The following is a 20,070-nucleotide window of genomic DNA, read 5'->3' on the forward strand; positions in this document are numbered from 1 at the left end:
TGATATTTAAATGATATACCAGCCATAAGATCAAAAAGTCTCTGTTAGGGCTGTCCTGTAGGTCAGTAACATCCTCCCTCTGCTAACTAGCTTCATCCTCCATTATTGGTGCCCACCAAACATGCTAATTATTAGCTTACTGTGTCATCCTCATCGACTTACACTGCCTCCCGTTATCGTTTTGGAAACCAGCAACACAGCAAATAGTAGTTCATTATTTGCTATACCATCTGAGGTTATTTGAAGCGTTTGAGCACTGTGGGTCTATACTATTTTAATTCTAATCACCAGGACCAAGCATGTTTATTAAATTATCTAACATTATTTAATAGTCCATTCCCTTTCTAGAACGTTAGCTGGGTAGCATTAAGTAAATGAGAATGATTTAGCAAGCTAAATATTTGCATGTTTTTTTTACTACTGATAATGGAGACCTGGACTAGAGTGAAGGATACTGCTGTTCCCCATTACTGCTCTGAGGATTAAAATTTGACAGCCTTAAGTGACAAAAACATTTATTTCATGGTTATCCTCTTAAAGTATGTATTTACCTCCAAAGGATGTTTAAAAATGCTGATTTGGATCGTGATGGGTGGAACACCTTGAAGGGTGGTACATTGTAATTGCTCTTGGCTTTCAGTCATAATGACCAGACAGCAAACAGACACCCACCTCCTCCTGTTAGAAACAGCTTTAACAGCCTCCGTTTCCTCCTTTTCTCTCTCCAGGGCACTGCTGGCTGATACGCTACTGCGTGGGGATGGTGAGACCCTGCTGAAACAGGCCATGATCATGGCCAACCCCATATCTTCCCAGAAGCTCAAAAGACAAGCAGGTACAGTCTTTACAAATTTCAGTGTTAGTGGGCTAGCTGAAAGCTGGTCTATATTTATTAGGGGCCAAGCACCAACAGTGCAAAGGCACCAGTAGCAGCTTGTGGGGTCTGGAGGGAAGTAGGCGAGCCGTTTTCTGTTTTAGCTGCAGTTCTATCTAAGTATGTTTCTAGGTAAGGCAGTTCTAGTGCTACTGCATATTACTGCTATCCTAGTAAGGTATATGGACTCTGAAATTGTATTTGAGAACAAATTTGTATGAAATTTTGAATAGCCACACACAATGCAATCTTGGTGCACTAAATATTTTTAAAAAAATGAAAATTCAATTTGAAAAATTTATTTACAGGTCTGCTACCGTTATTATATTATCTCCGTCGCATTCAAAACTGACCCCAATGATCAATTTCTCAGTGGCAACCACTTGATATTAGAAAGAGGACTTGTTTATTTAATTGACAGTGTTGTTGTTCAATCCAGGGCATGACAATTTTTCATAGTAGATTTCAGTCCCAAAAACACACACCAAGTTTAGGGAAATCGGACTGCTTTGGGGTGCTATACAAAAAAAAACTGGTTCAAATGGTCAGTTCTCAGAAACAAGCAAATAATTTAGGGAACATTACAGTGATTGGTCCGAATTGGGGAACAAACTGATTTTCCTTCCAACAGTCCTGAGAAGTACATCCCATTTAGACCTACCAACCTGCACGCATTGTGTACCAGCCACGCAGTTCTTGGTCAAAATGTATGTACGAAATGCCAACTGAAACTACGTTAAAAAAAAATATATATATATATATATATTGTAATGAACCAAATCGCACCGGCAGGGGGTGAACACCAACTGGATCAACAGGGTAACGTAAGGCTGCCACCACCTTTTATTTGTTTAACCGGTATGGTCTGGTAAGAGTTGCCAGTTGTGCACACACAGGGGCGGACACCGATTTTATGGAGAAAAATATAGCTTTATTTAACAATAGTTTAAAAACTTGCAATCAAGGGGTGGCGTAAGTCAACCTTACTCATGCAAGAAACACATTCCAGGCTATAGTTAAAAATGGGTACTGTAGCTTTTTACCATAATCTACACCATGTTTCACTCTTGTAAAAAGGTCCACACTTACCAGTTCAATACCAGTTCAAAAGCTGTTCGCATCACACTCCCCTTAAATTAGGTCTGCTTACACTTTAGTCAATAGGCCTACAAGTTAACTGTTCACACTTCAAACCCCATTATGGCTACACCACCCATAATCACTAGTCCCACAACGGTCTAAATTACACTTTCCGTTAAAACTTTCCCCCACCTAGCAAGTACTCCCTGACTCAATTCATAAAAATATAGGCAAACAAACATACATAAAACAAACAAACATACATGCGTTAATGAAAAGTTTAAAAGGTCCGGACTTCCCTCATCCGGTGGCCGTCGAGACTCCCCCGTGTCGTTCCGCTGTCAGTCACACGTCTCTCCAGGCCCACCGGCGTCCCGGTGGTGCCGACTGGAAAAAAATAGCGTCCAAGAAAAAGAACACGCGTCCCACGCCGTCGGCGTCCCTCGCTGCCTCCTCTGCACTGGCGCTTCCCGACACGTCAATGAATCTGACCGGTGGCCTATATTTTAAATGCACTCGCTTGGTTTGCAAAATTCATGTAACCTGCATGATTAATCGCTTCACTTGCTGTTATACCATTTGGAAACCAGTCTCGTTCACAGGCCCACCTCCTGTCTCTCTTCTCTCCGCACCTCTCCTTTGTCTCCCTTATAGAGTCCAAAGTGCATTCACCCCCAAAACCAGTTGCCGGAAATCAACTAATTAATCAGTCCAATGTCTCAACGCAGCGTAGTGACACACCGCATATATACAAATATATATATATATATATATATATATATATATTCTAATTTAATTACAGAAAACAATCAATCAATACTAAATAATACCGTACATTTATTCGGTATTTAAACTGCATCCCTCTGATTAGACCAGATGCGACCTTGTGCTTGTGGTTCTGTAACCCCTCCCTGACCCACTCAACATCCACTGATACACAGCGGTACTTTATTATCCACCGAGGCGTAGCGCTGCATTGCTGAGGTAAAATGACCGTAATGTTAACATATGACACGTTAAAACATGTTCGGTAACTTCACGTGATGATGCATTTCAAGAGGTATATCCTAATGAGATAAATTTGTGTATATAGTTAGCCGTAGTAGTAGCTCGCATATGATTCAGCCTCGTTACGAGACGGCTACGGTGTGAATAATTGATGGAATTATTTAGCTGCAGTTACTCAAACGCCACAGAGACTCCCTGTTCTAACATTGAATCGCGCACACTCTGTTGGAGCAAAATATCAGGAGCAATGGCTGTACCTCCGCCCCGCAGAACTTCCACACCATGCATTTTGCACATTGTGCATTTATGATTTTGACATTAGCCACCAAGGAGCTTCATGTAATAATTTAGCTAAACCTCTAGTTACAAAGGCCTACATTCCTAGGTAATTTTTCAATTAAATACTTTTTTTTTCATTAGCCCTATATGATAAGCTGATTCAATTATTTAATTATTAAATAAAAATGGGAATCGCGGGAATCATTTTTTTACATTACAACATAAGTTTGTGTAAATACTTGAAAATGAAAACATGTTACAATATACAATATAAATGATTTCAATTTTTGTTAAATAATTAAATGCAATTCACTTATAGTTATCAGTTTGTATAAGCACCAGGGGCGGAAATTAACGGCGGCTCGGGGCAAAATGCCCGTAAAAAAATGAAAATTGCCCTTGGAATTGGGATGACGGGGGCTTTTAAATTCCCCCGTAAAATAAAGAGTTAACTTTCTGTATTTTAACGTTAGGTGTCCTGATTTTGTTCTATTTGTTCTATTTAGTTGTATTTGTGCAAAGCGCGATTCGAAAATGCCCGCTAGGCGTCCGTACCTGCACAACCCCTGCCCCCTCCTCCTACTAGCTTTATTAGACAGGCAGTGCCAGCTAGTTCGCTGGCTAGACTAACGTTAACTTAAGAACATGGAGAGATCAAGGCTCACAAGATCGTAAGTGATGGTAAGTGAGCACCACTGAGTAACCCGTTCAAGTCATGCTAACTAGCCTGCTAGTAACGTAGACTCACTGTATTCTGAACAGCAAGTTCGGAACATCGTGAGGTAACTTGGTGACGAATAAATGACGAATAAAAGTGTGGCAGGCTTATACTGCTCAACCAAAAGTGTTCCTTGTGAAATTGTTCACGCACGTCCAAATATCGTTTTATTTAAATGGTATCAGTTTTTAATTAATGTTAAGATTAACCAGATAATGATTTAATAGAGATTTGCCGGCATAAGATGTTGAATGATAGGAAAGGAGGATTTTTAACTGTGATTGCTTATGAACTTTTAGAAATAAAATATGCTTGGATAAGAGTCATTGAATAATATTCTGTCATGCAACATAGAAGAACTAAGGTATTTCCCAACTTTTGATAAAATTGCCCAGAAAATGATCCAAAATGCCCCCAAAACATATTTCACAAGGGCAAAAAAAGCCCTTGTTAAAAAAGTTGTGGGAAAGATATTTGACCACACCTTCTTTAAATCCAGCCACTGTTCAAATTTTCAAAATATTACAAATTGAGAAAAGGGACCCATGTAGATCATGTGTATCATATTTTGTGAATGGACTACAGCACCACCTCACATTTGCAATGTTGAAATCATTAGTGCAGACGTATTCTTTAATCCAATACACTGCAGAGTTGATATGGATGATATTTGCATGAGGTTTGCAGTCCATGACAAATTATAAGTTCCTACAATAAATTTTGACTGAGCAACTATGACATTTCTAATAGAATTCAAATCGAATAGACAGTCACTCATATGGCTTCTCTCCCCCCACCCCCACATTCACACAGGGTATCTGCAAGCAGACCATAAAAAACCTACCCCTCTACCCCCACCCCCCCCACCCCCACATTCACACAGGGTAGCTGCCAGCAGGCCATAAAAAACCTACCCCTCTACCCCCCCCCCCCCCCCCCCTCCCCTACAAGCAGGCCACTATATATATATATATATATATATATATATATGTATATATATATGTATATATATATGTATATATATATATATATATATATATATATATATATACAAAAACACTCTTGGGCAAAAAAAAGGCCAAGCCCAAAATGGCAAAATATTAAGCTTTTAATGGTCTTAACAACAAATCATTGGTCAGAAAATGAGCAAGAATTAAACAAATGCACTCCTGAGACAGCCTGTGCCACCATTTGCTCGTTTACTTTTGCTGCAGTGAACTGTTTGGGGAAAAGGCAGAAACAGGGAAATTCACTTATACAGTAGACAGATTAGCATAATGTCAAATAAAAGAGTCATGTTTTGTATTTTGTTGCATATCATTTGCATGCCATGACTTCCTGATGTCTGGTTTCTGTTTTGCTCAGATGAAACTTTTCTGTTATCTTGTACTTTTTTTTCTTGTCTTTGTGTTCTGTTATATGGTTTATTTGAGACCCGGGGGGTTGTGAGTAACGCCTGACTCTGCTGCCACTGCACGGGACAACAACAAAAAATAACAATAAAAAAAAATATAAAGAAAAAATAATAATAATGAAGTTGTCCCCCAAAGCTGAGGAGGGCAGGGGGGGCAGTGGTGGGCATTAAAAAAAAAAGAAAAAAGAGAATTTTGCTCCGGAGCAGTAAATGGGCTGGGGCTCTAGCATCATTAGGACCTCATGTGTGCATGTGCCTGGCTGGGAGGAACAAAGGACTGGACCTTGCACTATATACTTGTCTCCCTGCAATGCACTGCAGCAACATGCCTGTGGTACAATTATTTTATTTATTTATTTCTTGCTGAAATCTTTGAAAGATACAAATTGCACTCAATGCGCTACGACTCATCCTTGGTGCTTGGCCCCCAACATTGCTGCTTGCAACTATCTTTGCAGGAACCCTATTGTTTTTGTTTGGTGTAATAATAATAATAATAATAATAGTAATAATATTTGGCCCTCCTGAAGTCCTGAACCGTGTGGTCTAGTATCAAAATTCTTTTTCCACCAGATTCTGTGACTCTTGCCATACAAAATTCATATTCCCAATTTAATATGCATATGCCAAAATTTTTTACCATTTAGAATTTTTTGCAAAACCTACTATTGCAAACTAGTCTGGGGCCATTTGTTTTATCATCACCAGATTAGGCTTGAAATAATCTGTGGTGTGTGAACCTCAATAATTATTTTTAAAAGTACTTTTTAAGACAATATGGCTGCCACACGTAAATCAATTGTCAGGGGTGTGGCCATTTTTACTTAAACAGCTGTACCTCTGGAATGCCATGTCTGATGGCTATTGAAATTACGATTCCAATGATGTAGAAGTTGTTATATTTGCACAAACAAACCAGTATGCATGCATGGGCAAAAGTTCTTTATACCTGAAAAAGGTTGCTCTTCTACAACCAAAAATTATTTTTCTAAATCTGAACAGAAGACTTGGGATTTGGAGGCCTTTACTTGTCTCGGTGAATATTTCTGAGGTGGACATAGAAGACAGCTGTCGAGTTTGAAAAAAAACCAAGTGATTTCTTCCAAGGCCTCCAAATGCGGAGTCGTCTGTTTAGTCTTAGACTTTTTTGTTATAAAACAACGGCAGCAGCAGGAGAAACAATACATGTCCTTTTATGAAAACCTAACAACCTTATACACCATTATAGATGTCATTTTACTGGCTGAAATGCTTCTCGGTGTATGCAACAACACAGACAGCAATGATCATTCCTCTGGAGAACTGCGAAATAAACAATGACATTCTATCGATGTTTCTCAGAGTTAGCATGTTTTTGGGACTAAAAACTACTACTTGCTGTGATAAGGAAACTGGCTTTACTGTGATTCATGTTGTGCTGTGGATTTCCAAAATGCATGATTGTGAGGACTCCCCAAGCGTGTTTTCCCTCCCCACATTACAAAATGAGGAACCATTGTCGCTGAAACATTGTTATTGTAAAATATTTATGGAGAGAGAACTGTGAGTTTTAACACTTTCAAACGGTATATTGTGCAAATAAACTCACACTGCCTGAATACGGGATGCTAAAGTTAAATTTTTCTTTTCAGCTGCTATCAGCTAGCTCGCACAGTTTCTTTAGTGACTGTATTTTTCTTGTTGTTGCTGTTATACTGTACTTAAAAATGTCTTACACGTCAGTCGTCCAGTTAAACTCAGTTCTAAACAGATCAGGGTTTAGTATTGTGCAATGTCGCTAATGCAGCCACAAAATTTGTTTTCCAAATGTAATTTCAATGATCAATTGTCGTTAGCAATTGATGTTTGAAAGCATACTTATAGTAGAATAACAGTTCAGTAAATCATTAATTCTGTACATCGTGTTCAGTATTGCTTTTGTTGTGAAATGTTTAAATGTTTTTACTCTAGGTATACAGATTTGTTCATTCCAGGGAGGATTAAGAAGTCTTACAGAAGAAGGGACAAATTGCTACTACAAAACCGGTTACATGAAGTTAATCAGCGAGTATCAGAAGATGGGCATCATCGACCAAAACGCAGAGGGTAGACTGAAGACGTGGGTGAAAGAAAATCAGCACCTCAGCAAAAATACACCTGAGTATGACCAGATACTTCAGCGCCTCAAACCTTTGGGCACCTAGAGCATGAGCTCTGTAGTTTCTGGTAATAAGGGTAAAGACGGAGTGTAGCACAGTGGGTAAGGCACTGAGCTTGTAACCAAAAGGTTGCAGGTTTGATTCCTGGGTAGGACACTGCCGTTGTACCCTTGAGCAAGGTATTTAACCGAAATTGCTTCAGTATATATATCCAGCTGTATAAATGGATACAATGTAAAAATGCTATGTAAAAGTTGTGTAAGGCGCTCTGGATAATGTAATGTAATGTAAGGACTTTACAGGGCCCAAAGTCTAGGGAGAGGCCCTAAAAAACATGTATTTAGCAGGCTTTGTTGTGGAGTTGGGGCCAGAATTTCCTGCAACGCCCTGACACAGAGATGTAATAGGAAATGAGAAATTAGAGATGGACAGACCAAAAAATAGAATGGAAAAAGTGATTTTTTTACTATCAATTGTACACTGTAGAACTACTTTGTGAGTGTGTCCATCTCGGGCACATGCTGTAATAAATTAATTAATAATAATAATTAATTAATTCTGCTGACCTCAGGAATAGAGAGTGAAAATGAGTTTTCTTCCACACGCATCACTACTGTGGCCTGCTGTTTGGTGAGAAAGGTCCAATGCGTTGGCTACTGATAGGTTTCACTCAGCCACCATAATGTGTTCGCTTCATCCTAATGCTTTCTCGGGTCAATCTGTTCATAGATTGGCCACAGGTGCTGCTGTCTGTTCAGGTGATAGCCACTGCAGTGCTTTCGCAACATAAACCAAATATGGTGAAAGAGAAGATGGAGAAAATAATCAAACCTATAATTTCCTGATCATGTTTGCATGAGGGCAAAATGGTCAAAAAAAGAAAAGAAAATGAACTTCTAAGAAAAGCCTTGATGAGCAGCATTATTTTTCGATCAGTTTTCATTTTTACCTGTGACTTTGGTTTGTGCAAGATGATTCCGTGCCCTATGATCTTCGACTTTTGTGGAATGTTCTTTATTTAACTTGATGTCAACTTACCACAGAGCCAACCAGGCTATAGTAAACAAATATATTTATGCATTAAAAAAACTATTCACTGGTGTAAATTAAGGCAATGCCTTTTTTGTCTTTGAGTGAACATTGAACACTGTAGAACTACTTTGTGAGTGTGTCCATCTCAGGCATATGCTGTAATAAGCTTTGATTCTGCTGACCTCAGGAATAGAGAGTGAAAATGGGTTTTCTTCCACACGCATCACTACTGTGGCCTGCTGTTTGGCAAGAAAGGTCCAATGTGTTGGAGAAGCAAAGGAGAGGAATGTATTTCCATGTGTATTCAATGTTTCAATAAAAAAAAACGTTTAAAAAAAATGAAAAAAGGTTTTTTCTTGCAACAGCTGAATAAAAGTCCATATTTCAATCAATATACAAGATGAAAGAAGCTGGATTTGATTTTTCTAAGAATGGAGGCAAGTAATCTTGTTCTTGACAAGCATTAATTACACACTTTAACTTACATGTTACTACCTGCATTTTCACATGATAAGATAACATTCACATCTTGCAAATGCTTCATTGGAATGGCTACACAAAGTGAATGTCAAGCTTTCTATAAATTGTGTCTTGTTGAGAATGTGGGAAGAATGGGGAAAAATACAAAGAACATACTCTAATTTATTAAGTTTATTTAAGAAAATATATTACAGAAAGAAATGTGTATTGCAGCTATATGATATAGCACCACTGGCAAAGGTACTTTGAGTACACGATTTTCTTTCACAATGTGAAAAAAGGAACAGCAAAAAGTATGAAAGTATACATTGTCAAATAAAACTCAGAAATATGCCCACTTCTCAGTATGGTGCATTCACAGACAAATAACCTAAATACAAAAATATTCTCATTATTTATTATGAAATAACACTATTACCAATACTACACCATCCTATAACTAATAGCATACTTTAGCCTTTACTATAACTAACACTATTGTGTATATCCAAAAATAATTATTCTGTGAAAACCTATTTATGTTCACTGGGCTCTCCATGATCACAATTAAGGATTTAAGAAAATGTGTTTGAGGGCTAACAGAACTCTCATCTAATTACCAAAATCAAACAGTGGATTCTATTCCATTCAGAACCCATGATGGAACCTGTAATGTAATACAACATTACATGATGTAATTCTGTAGTGTCACAACAGAAGAATGCAAGGTTCTAGTGATGTCACAAATTGTGCCCACTGTAAATGCGTATGGGTGACCGCACCCACGACTCAAACTAACTGAGCTACCGTGGCTTGCTCTGCATGCCAAGCGTCTGTGTGATAATTATTTACGAAGCCGTCCGTACTACCCCTCCTCACCCTTCCCACTTGCAGCCTTCTTGCCCTCCTGCCCTTCGTTGGGGCAGCCCTTGGGGGAATTCAGGTCCAGCTCGACCCCCTCCAGCTCTAGAGCCAGTTTGTTGTCCACGGTTTGGCACTGGTCAGCCTTTTCCAGGTGGAGGTCCAGCTCTGGGTGATGTGCCTCAATCAGGAGCACATACACTACAGACCCCACCAGCGCTCCGACACAGGGAGCAACCAGAGGGACCCACCACCATCCTCCCCCTGCCCTGAGAGAGAGGGGGGGAGGGGGGAGAGAGGGGGAAAGAGGGAGACACAGAGAGGGGGCAGGGGACAGAGAGAGAGACAGAGAGAGATGGGGGAGAGAGAGAGAAAGAGGGGGAAAGAGGGAGACACAGAGAGGGGGCAGGGGACAGAGAGAGATGGGGGGAGAGAGAGAAGGTAGGGGGAGGGGGAAACAGAGAGAGAGGGAGAGAGAGAAAGAGAGGGGGGGACAGGACCGGAGAGAAAGACAGATAGAGAGGGGAGAAACAGAGAGGGAGCAGGGGACAGAGAGAGAGAGAGGGAGAAGAAGAGACAGAGAGGGGGGAAGAGATGTGACACCGTGTACCATCATCTTAACCTAATGACTGCAGACCACTACTAATGGTGGCTAGCACCACTACTTCCTGAATATCCATTAGCTTCGGTTTGATCCATCATTACTTAATATTATATCATTAGTTACATTAGTTTGTATGTATATCTGTGTGAATTAGCTGGGTGTGAGGATGCATGTTCAGGGGGTGTAAGGGTGACCTACCAGAACACCTGCTCTCCCCAGCCCGCGATATAGCTGTACAGCCGGGGCCCCAGGTCTCGGGCCGGGTTGAGGGCGCCGCCGCAGTTGACGCTCATGGACATCCCGATCACCAGGACAACCAGCCCGAACAGAGGCGGTGCCATCTCGGCTGGGATGCGCGTGTTCCTGCGGTCTTCCACGGCCAGGATGCACACCAGCAGCATGCCAGTCCCAATCACCTGCCCGGGACACAGCCAGTGTTAGCGCACATCGCAACAGCAACTACAACAACAACAGCAATAGCTACACCAACACCAACTGCAACAGCCACACCAACAAAAGCAACACCAGCAACAGCAACAACAGCAACAGCAGCAACAGCAACAGCAGCAACAACAGCAACAACAGCAACAACAACAACATCAACAGCAATAATAATAATAATAAGAAGAAGAAGAAAAAGAAGAATAAGAAGAAGAAGAACGCTGTGCCTGGGGTAGCAGTGATCTCCAGAAGACTCAGGTGAGCTTACCTGGTCCACAAAGCCACTCCACAGACTGAGGTAATCTGCAGGGTAAGTGGCGAAAATTGCAGCGGTGGCAGTCGGTCCTGTTACAGTCAGCTGCCCATTGCTGAAGTGCATAATGGCGTCTACACACACACACACGCGCACACGCACATACACACACAAACACACACGCGCACACGCACATACACACACAAACACACACGCGCGCACACACATACACACACACATACATTCTGATTCATATTTTATTCATATTTTTATTGTGTTTCTCATATAAACTTCACCCTAGTAAACTGTAAAAGCTAATATTTAGCTGATGCTAATATTGAAGCATAGAGATATGTAATTAAAAAAATTAACTATCTCTAATTTTGCCCACTCAGATTAGCTCTTGAATGGGCCAACAATCTCCTGACTCTGTTGCCAGTCCTGGTAAACTGCTCCATATGATAATAACTGCTCAATATGGTTAAAAGCTACTCCATACACCGCTTAACCCTCTCTTGTATGGAAAGAAACTTTCAGTATGGTGGTGCTTTCTATCCCCGCCTGCTCACCGTAGTACTGCAAGGCGACGGTGGCAGCGGCAAGGAAGGCCCCAAACACCTGGAAGAAGACATAGAAGGGCAGAGTCCTCCAAGGGTGCCTTCCCAGCATGCACAGGCTGAGGGTGACTGCAGGGTTCAGGTGAGCTCCTGGACAGAGAGAGCACACTCACCACATGAACACTTACCACATAGCACACTCACTGCACAGCATGATTACCACATAGGACACTTACTGTATGGCACACTTATCACAAAACACACACTTTAGTTCCAGCTCTCAAAGTGGTGCAAACCCCAAACTAGCTTGCTTAGTTACACTATTGTCCATGTCATCAACTATATTTGAAATGCAACACCGTTACAACCTCAGTCATAAGTTTGTGTTTACTATTGTGTGTGTTTCTTCATTCAGATTGTCATCTAATTGGTTGTTTCTGTACCCAGTGGCTCGACTTGAAAATGCCACTGTTTGCCGCCTACCAGCAGAGGCTTGCTCTCAGAACTTGTTTGTTTGTGTGGTGTGTTTAGAAATTGCTTTGTTCGACTTTGTGTATTCAACCCTATCTTAGTTTGATTCCAAATCCCGTATAGCCCTTCTGGTTCGGTAACTGATTATATTTAATGTATGACCATTGACTCGTTCCCTTCGACACCGATTCTTGCCTTAACCCTTCTCATTTTGTGTCTGACCATTCGCTCTCATATTCGATTTCGATTCCTGCCTAGCCCCTCTGTTTTGTTTGCTGATTGGATTTCATGTTTGACCGTATGCTCGTTTTGACCTCGACTCACGTTTTGCCCTCTGCTCACCATGCTGCAGTTGAAGAAGTTTGTGGATGACACCAGGAAATACTGGGACAAGTGGCTGCCCTGCTTGCTATTTTACTACCAAGAAGTACCTCAAACCTCCACAGGATTCTCACTATTCGAACTGGTGTATGGGTGGCCTGTCCAGAACCTCCTAAAGAAGAGCTGGGAAAGTCCGTCTCCAAGCTCATCAGAGACGGGGATTGTGCAGTATGTGATGCACATAAGAGACCGCCTGGAGAGGTACAGGGAGGAAGCCAGAGAGAACTTGCAAAAAGGCCAGCAAGCTCAAAAGAGGTGGTATGACTAATATGCCCACCACAGAGAACACCATCCAGGGCAGAAGGTCCTGTTTCTCCTACCCACCTCCACAAGCAAATTGCTAGCAAAATGGCAAGGTCCCTATCACGCACAAGATGGGCCCTGTCACTTATGGCACCACCCTGATCGAGGTAAGGACAAACAGACCTACGATGTCAACCTCATAAAGGAGTGGAAGGAGAGGAAGATGGGAATTGTGACAGCCTTTATGGTGCGCAAAGTGGACGAGGATGAAGAAGAGGCTTACGACCTGGAAGTGCGGCAACAACGCAGCCAGGGGTACTTAAGCCACCTGAAGGAAAACCAAGTTGGTATTCTGCAGATCATCTTCTCTGAGTTCCCCGACCTGTTCCAACAGAAACCGGCACTACAGGACCTAGGGACTATAGCACACCATCCACCTGAAAGAGCAAATACCTCAGCATCATAGACCATACATGATACCTGAAAAGCTTTTGGAGCCACAGAAGACAGAGATTGCAACAATGTGTGACCTGGGCGCGATTGAGCCATCATCCAGTGAGTGGAACAGTCTTATTGTAATTGTCCCAAAGAAAGATGGATCACTCAGGGTGTACATGGACTTCCGTAAACTGAATTCCATATCTCAGTTTAATGCATACCTAATGCCTTGCACTGATGACCTGATTGAGAGAATTGACCAGGCAAAATACATAACAACTCTTGACCTCTGTAGGGGGTATTGGCAAGTACCCTTGGAGAAGTCTCCTGGGAATATACTGCCTTCCGCACCCCTTTGGGCCTATTCCAATTCACAGTCATGCTATTTGGATTGCATGGAACCCCTGCGACTTTCCAGCGTCTAATGGACAGGGTACCGCCAGGCTGTGAGGATTGCTGCATGACCTACTTGGATGACGTTGTAATCCATAGCAACACCTGGACTAATCATCTCCAGCATTTTCGGCAGATCCCTGGAAGGATCCATGAAGCAGGATTGTCCCTCAACCTGCAAAAATGTGAGTGGGCGAGGGAAGAAGCACAATACCTCGGTACCAACTAGGGGAAGGCCAAATTCAACCTCAAGTAGAAAAGGTGGAAGCTATCCGAAACAGTCCAAAACCCTGCACTAAGAAGCAGGTGAGGTCTTTTCTGGGCCTTGTCGGGTGGTATCAGAGGTTCATCCCTCAGTTTTCATCAATTTGCATACCTCTCACCGATCTAACCACCAAAGCAGCCAAAAACCCTGTGAAGTGGACAGATACCTTTTGGCCACATCAAGAATAATTTGTGTTCCTCTCCTGTACTACAGAGTCCGGACTTCAAAGAACGGATCCTGGTACAGGTTGATACCACAGCATTGGGCATCGGGACAGTGTTGGCACAGGGTACGCCTGGAGAGGAGAGACCAGTCCTGTACCTGAGCATAAAACTACTGCCAAGGGAGACTAGATACTCCACGATTGAGAAGGAGTGCCAGGCAATCAAATGGGCCTTGGACAGTCTACAGTATTATCTGCTAGGCAGGGAAATTGATCTAGATACTGACCATCGAGCGCTCACCTGGCTTCAGACGAAGAAGGATCATAACGCTTGGGTGACTTGATGATATCTGGTCTTGCATTCATCACAAATCCAGAAGAGGAAGGAGGTGATGTGACAGAGAGTTCTGTCACCAGCCACGGCCACACACTTATTTAACACATACTCAGTCCACGAACAGTTTTTTCCTCCAGTAAAAAGATAGCATGTCGAGTTCTGTGAGTGCACGCACAGAATTCAGGGCAAACTCTTCAACTCTCATATATACAAACACAGTCACGTCATACTACAACTTTACCCTGCTGCACACCCCCAGAATAAATAGGCCACACACACATTCAAGTTTCCCCATTTAAACAATTTTATTTACTGATATGTGGTCTCTGTTTTATGTCTGGTAGCGCATTATGTTTGTTTGTCTTCTGTGTAAATCTGGGAACTTCCATGTTACGAAAACTTCTGCGGTACGGGTGGTGAGTGGGACCAAACAGACTATAAGGCTCCTGGTTATTTTGTATCACTTGGTGTGCCACGTATTGGGAATATGGTGGCCATTAGAACAGACCAACGCACATTGTAAAAGGTAGAAATATTTTTAACTGCTGATTTTAAAAGTAGGCTTAATTACCTTACAATCAGCAGTGATTATATAGTTGCCCAGTGATTTTGTATAGGCAGTGTAATAGTGTTTGGGTAATTAACTGTTAATTAATGAGCCACCTCCGGTCATGGTAGGGACCAAGAGGGTGGGGGAGCCTCAGTCCTCAGAGGGGTGGTTGGTGTCTGCATCTAGAGAAGGTAGTTCTAGAATGAGACATTGTGTGAAATAACAGGAAATGAGAACAACAAAATGAAACCAGATAAAAGCGAACAATTAAACACAGAGGATAGAAATAAAGGATGTATGCCAACCTGACACGCCTCGAGAGACGTAGACTCCAAAGGTGGTGCCTAGGGCAAAGCCTAGGTTGATGGACAGGTACTGCCCCTTGGTGTTCTCAGAGGTTGTCACCTGGGCAGCGGCCCCACAGCCAAACACCTGCGGTTACACAAAGAGCAGCCCTGTCAGCTGTGAGCGCCGAGCCACGCCCCCGCCGCGTACTGACCGGAGCCCAAGGACAGGAGCGCTACACTGGGGCCACTCCCAGCTCCCTGCCAACAGAGGCCTTTCACACCGCCGACTCTGTGAGAGTGTGTGTGTGTGTGTGAGTGTGTATATGTGTGCTTGTATGTGTGTGTGAGTGCATGTGTGTGTGTGCGCGTGTGTATGTGTGTGGCTGTGTGTGAGTGTGTATATGCACATATGTGTGTACGCGCATGTGTGTGTGGCTGTGTGTGAGTGTGTGCGTCTGTCTAATACTCTCACACATTAACCTGCTGAATCAGGACGATCTGATTTACCCCATTAGTTTTAGGGTCTCCTCCAGCTTTCCCGTCTTAGTCAACCCACAGATGCTCTATTTGGGACCTTAAGAGAACTGCGGCCAGCGAAAAGGGTAAATCAGGGAGGAAGCACATGACTCGAGTGATGCACGGACTGCTGGGGTCATAAGACAGATGAACAGGGGAAGAAAAAGACGACAGAAGAAAGAAGGAGGGAAGGAGAGAAGGTGACGGAGTGTAGCACAGTGGGTAAGGAACTGGGCTTGTAACTGAAAGGTCGCAGGTTCGATTCCCAGGTAAGGACACTGCTGTTGTACCCTTGAGCAAGGTACTTAACCGGAATTGCTTCAGTATATATCCAGCTGTATAAATGGATACAATGTAAAATGCTATGTAAAAGTTGTGTAAGTTGCTCTGGATAAGAGCGTCTGCGAAATGCCTGTAATGTAATGTAATGTAATGAGAGAGGAAGAGCACATGCAAGTTTTGGTCTGTCTTTTTGTTACACATTTTGTCACAGCAGTCCAAATGTAGGGCAAGTCACTTGCGCCTATGGCCACTGATTGGGAATCTGCACTTTTGTCAGCCAATAAATCTTTTCAACGCATCTGGAAAGTTGCTGGACATATTGCTGCGCTGAGCGTTTCATCTTGTTTTCCAACACGAAGATGGCCTTGGCAATAACGCGCCACATTCTGCTTTCTGCAAGAATTACACTTTGATAGGTAGCGATTGGCAGAAAAGATGAGATGAAGATGCCTCTGTTTCTGTATGAGGGTTCATCTCACATACTGAAGACAGGACAGCGTGGAAAGGACAAAGACAGTGGAGGAACAGAGCTGGAATGCAGAATAACCTCAGCACAATGATCAGAGGAAAACAAATCCACAACATGTCTATAAAACTATACGTACGCACACGGAACCAGATTCGACAAAATACTCACGATCAAGACGTAGACTCCCAAACACTCGGCCAGGCACTGTCTGAGCAGGCGGCTCTGGATTCGGACTCTCCTGAACACGGAGTCCATCTCTGTGCCAGCGCGAAACCGCCAACCCTGGACCGTTCTGACGCTGATCGGGGCAGGACGTCCGAGCCTGAGCGCTCACAGGTGCCAGAGAGTGCGAGAGCTAAATTATCCTGGCCTTATATACTCCAATAGTCTACGTCAGTGTTTGTATCATGGGGGTGGGGGGGGGGGGGGGGGGGGGGGGGCACCTGTTGAGTGCAGCATTTCTTTGTAATAATAACCCTTCTATTATTAGTTCTTTTACAGTTAAAATGAAATTTAGAGAACTGGGAATTATGTAGAAGCTCTATAGTTATGTAGTAGTTTTGAGATTTAAAGACCCGGTGCAACCTCCCTTTTATTACATTTAAATTGTTCCTTTAGTTACTAAAATACAATAAATACGTATTTTTCTACTTTTCTACTACTAGACTTTGAAAAGATAAAAAAAACCTGCTTTGATGTAAAACCTGAATTTCTTGATATAGCAAGACTCAAGACTGGCCAGGCGTGTCAGTTCTGTCCTAATTATTTATGCATTCACTTTTGATTGACAGCCCGGTGCCGCTCTCTCACACTGACCTGGATCAGCGCTCACTCCTCCACGTAACGTCAGTTGTTAGCTAACGTTAGCTAGTTATCATACAACCGTAATAACGAATAACGAGCACAGCAATAACAGCATTAGAAATATTGACCCGTATATGTATGAGCCCATCGCTGTTAATCCTAGGCCTCGCCAAAATGAAAACATTGCCATCGCTGAAGTGGGACCCAAAGTCACTTGTGCTGATCAACCAGTCTGAGTGTATCGTTACGCTAGCTAGCTATAGTATCAACACCGCATCAAGTCTGAGTGTATCGTTACGCTAGCTAGCTATAGTATCAACACCGCATCAAGTCTGAGTGTATCGTTACGCTAGCTAGCTATAGTATCAACACCGCATCAAGTCTGAGTGTATCGTTACGCTAGCTAGCTATAGTATCAACACCGCATCAAGTCTGAGTGTATCGTTACGCTAGCTAGCTATAGTATCAACACCGCATCGATAGCTAAGTTGCATTCCCTAGTAAGATAAGGCAAGATAGATAGTTAACGTTAGCGAAATATAAGACTACACTCCGCTATAATCATCCAGTTAACTAGGTTAGTATCTGGTAACTCAGTTTGTATGTATAGACAGATAGATAGATAGATGTGTACTGCACAATTCTGTAACCTTTGATATTTCTAACTTTGCACCGTTTTGTTTTTCCATATAATTGATCCAGACCTTTCGGAGACTTGGATCTTTTGGCAAGGCGTGAAAAGATGCATTCCTATCTCTGCATTCTTTAATCACACAATAAGGCATTGTTGAACTGGATAGTTAGCTAATGTTAGCAGTAGACCCGCGCAATATGTATTTGAGAATTTGGTCATGAACATGGGAGCGCACACTACATAAATATTCATACTGGGTACTCGGTGAGTGTTTTGGCCACCGCACATTGGTCAATGCAAAACATTTGGGACGTCACGATCTTGGTCTCAAAACCACCAATACCAAATACTGCACCAGGCAGCAATGTCGAGCATTGTATAGTTTTTAGGGAAAAAAATCTAATTCGTTACATACATGTATGAAATGCTTTTAAAATCAATGTGTAAGTAACCTTATAGTCTGTAGAGATAATATAAGCATTTTAAAATCATGATTTTGCCTGCACAGTGTCTTTAAAGTTTTATTGCAGCATTGTATTACTGTGACATTAGCCATCATTGAACAAGTCATTTCAGATGTAACATCTGTTTTTGCAGCTGACTATTCAGGTGCGGTAGCATTAATGAAAGATAAAAGTTAATGCAGCAGTAGCAACAGATCAATGCATCTCAATCCTGTGTTAAATAAATACCCTATATCAACTTTTTATGATTTATACTACTGTATACACTTAATATTTGAAAAACTCAAGATGCTGCTGAAATGGTAAAATAAACTCCTGAAGATCAGTGAGAATTTTCAACAAAACATGTTCCAATTCTAACCCAATGGTTCCCAATCAGGTCCCCTCTTGCCTCTTTGGCAATAGGACATTTTTTGAAGCCTCTACATTCTTGGATGCTATTTTGGTTTCTAATGGACTTTTTTTTCCCCCTTCAACCCTCACGCCCTCACCCCCCTCCCCCCCCCCCCCCCCCCCCCCCCCCCCCCATCATCTCCCACTTTGAGAATCACTGTTCTATCTAAATTATGCACACATTAAATATCCCCATAAAGGGCTCCAAAGAACTTCCCTCTCTCCTGCCCCTTTCCAATATGCTGCACAGGCAGATGCCCTGAGTTAATAAGTGTACAAAGTTCATTCATGATTCACATCAAAGTTCATACATGATTTCAACAGTCTCTAGCTGATTTTCTGCATGCAACAGCACCTACAAAACCATCAGAAGCTCTGTGTTAGGCCTAGTGCATTCACTCTTACTTTCGGTTCAAACATTAACCTTTTATAGGAACACTGAAAACACTCACTTTATCTCCATCCCAAATACTGCAGTCAGCTGACTCTAATCCACCTACTTCAGTTTGCTGTTGCACAGTGCATAAACGCACACTACTCACTGATTCACAGTTACATAATCTTCACCACCTTGGAAATAGGCATCTCGTCCAGGCAGTGTGGTGTTGAGCATTCTTGCGCAAAATGGCCGCCGTGCATCACCCAGACGCACGCTAAACACGGTTGAAAGGCGTTTCCCCCCCTTGCTACTACAAAACCGGTTACATGAAGTTAATCAGTGAGTATCAGAAGGTGGGCATCATCGACCAAAACGCAGAGGGTCCCTGTGGTCCACCCCATAGTGCAATGCAGCAAATCACAGTTCAATATTCCGGGCTGAGTCAAAGATTATGGACAAAACACGGAGAGGCCAATTTGCCTATTCCATCCATAGAAAGAATTGTTTGTTAAAACTGAATAAAGTGGGGACACAAAGGCTTACGAATGAACCGGAACACACCAATGCAAAGACACCTAAATCAATACTTATTTTGGCCCTCTGTGGGCACTCAACCGCAGTGCTGAATTATTAGTTAGAGTTATTTTTATCAAAGCTGTCGTTAGCTGGGTAAAGTTTCTGGAATTTTCAGAAAGTTTTCACTCATTTTCATAAATTGACTGAAGTCTAACATCGCCTCTACTTTGTATCTAGTGTTGTAAGCACTACATCTCTCTAGAGTTGAGAAGTTCAAATTCAACTCAAGTGCGGAACTCATCAGTGACAATTTTGAATGCTATTGACAATCAGGTTGAAGGAAGTACAAGGCTAAAACATGTCTAGT

The 20,070-nt window shown here is 42.2% G+C and overlaps 2 protein-coding genes across 6 annotated transcripts in view; one reads left to right on the forward strand and one right to left on the reverse strand.

Moving 5' to 3' along the window:
• The window catches only part of LOC118234127 (trichohyalin-like), a 106,133-nt gene extending 97,282 nt beyond the window's left edge, over positions 1–8,851 (forward strand). For 4 of the 5 annotated variants that reach the window (XM_035430484.1, XM_035430483.1, XM_035430485.1 and 1 more), the window contains 2 exons: positions 729–835; positions 7,324–8,851. In XM_035430484.1, the coding sequence (XP_035286375.1) occupies positions 729–835; positions 7,324–7,556 (340 nt within the window). In that variant the 3' untranslated portion in view covers positions 7,557–8,851. The remainder of the gene's footprint in view (positions 1–728; positions 836–7,323) is intronic. The other variant, XM_035430488.1, reaches the window with a different exon arrangement.
• Positions 8,852–9,179: 328 nt separating this feature from the next.
• Positions 9,180–16,876, reverse strand: LOC118234129 (aquaporin-10-like). Its single transcript, XM_035430495.1, has 6 exons — positions 16,682–16,876; positions 15,265–15,391; positions 11,731–11,868; positions 11,177–11,295; positions 10,666–10,883; positions 9,180–10,132 (listed from the first exon to the last, which is right to left on the reverse strand). The coding sequence occupies exons 1-6, from the start codon at positions 16,766–16,768 to the stop codon at positions 9,868–9,870; spliced, it is 954 nt and encodes a 317-aa protein (XP_035286386.1). The 5' UTR covers positions 16,769–16,876; the 3' UTR covers positions 9,180–9,867.
• Positions 16,877–20,070: the final 3,194 nt, after the last annotated feature.

This window comes from Anguilla anguilla, chromosome 8, assembly GCF_013347855.1.
Source record: "Anguilla anguilla isolate fAngAng1 chromosome 8, fAngAng1.pri, whole genome shotgun sequence".
NCBI classification, from domain to species: domain Eukaryota; kingdom Metazoa; phylum Chordata; class Actinopteri; order Anguilliformes; family Anguillidae; genus Anguilla; species Anguilla anguilla.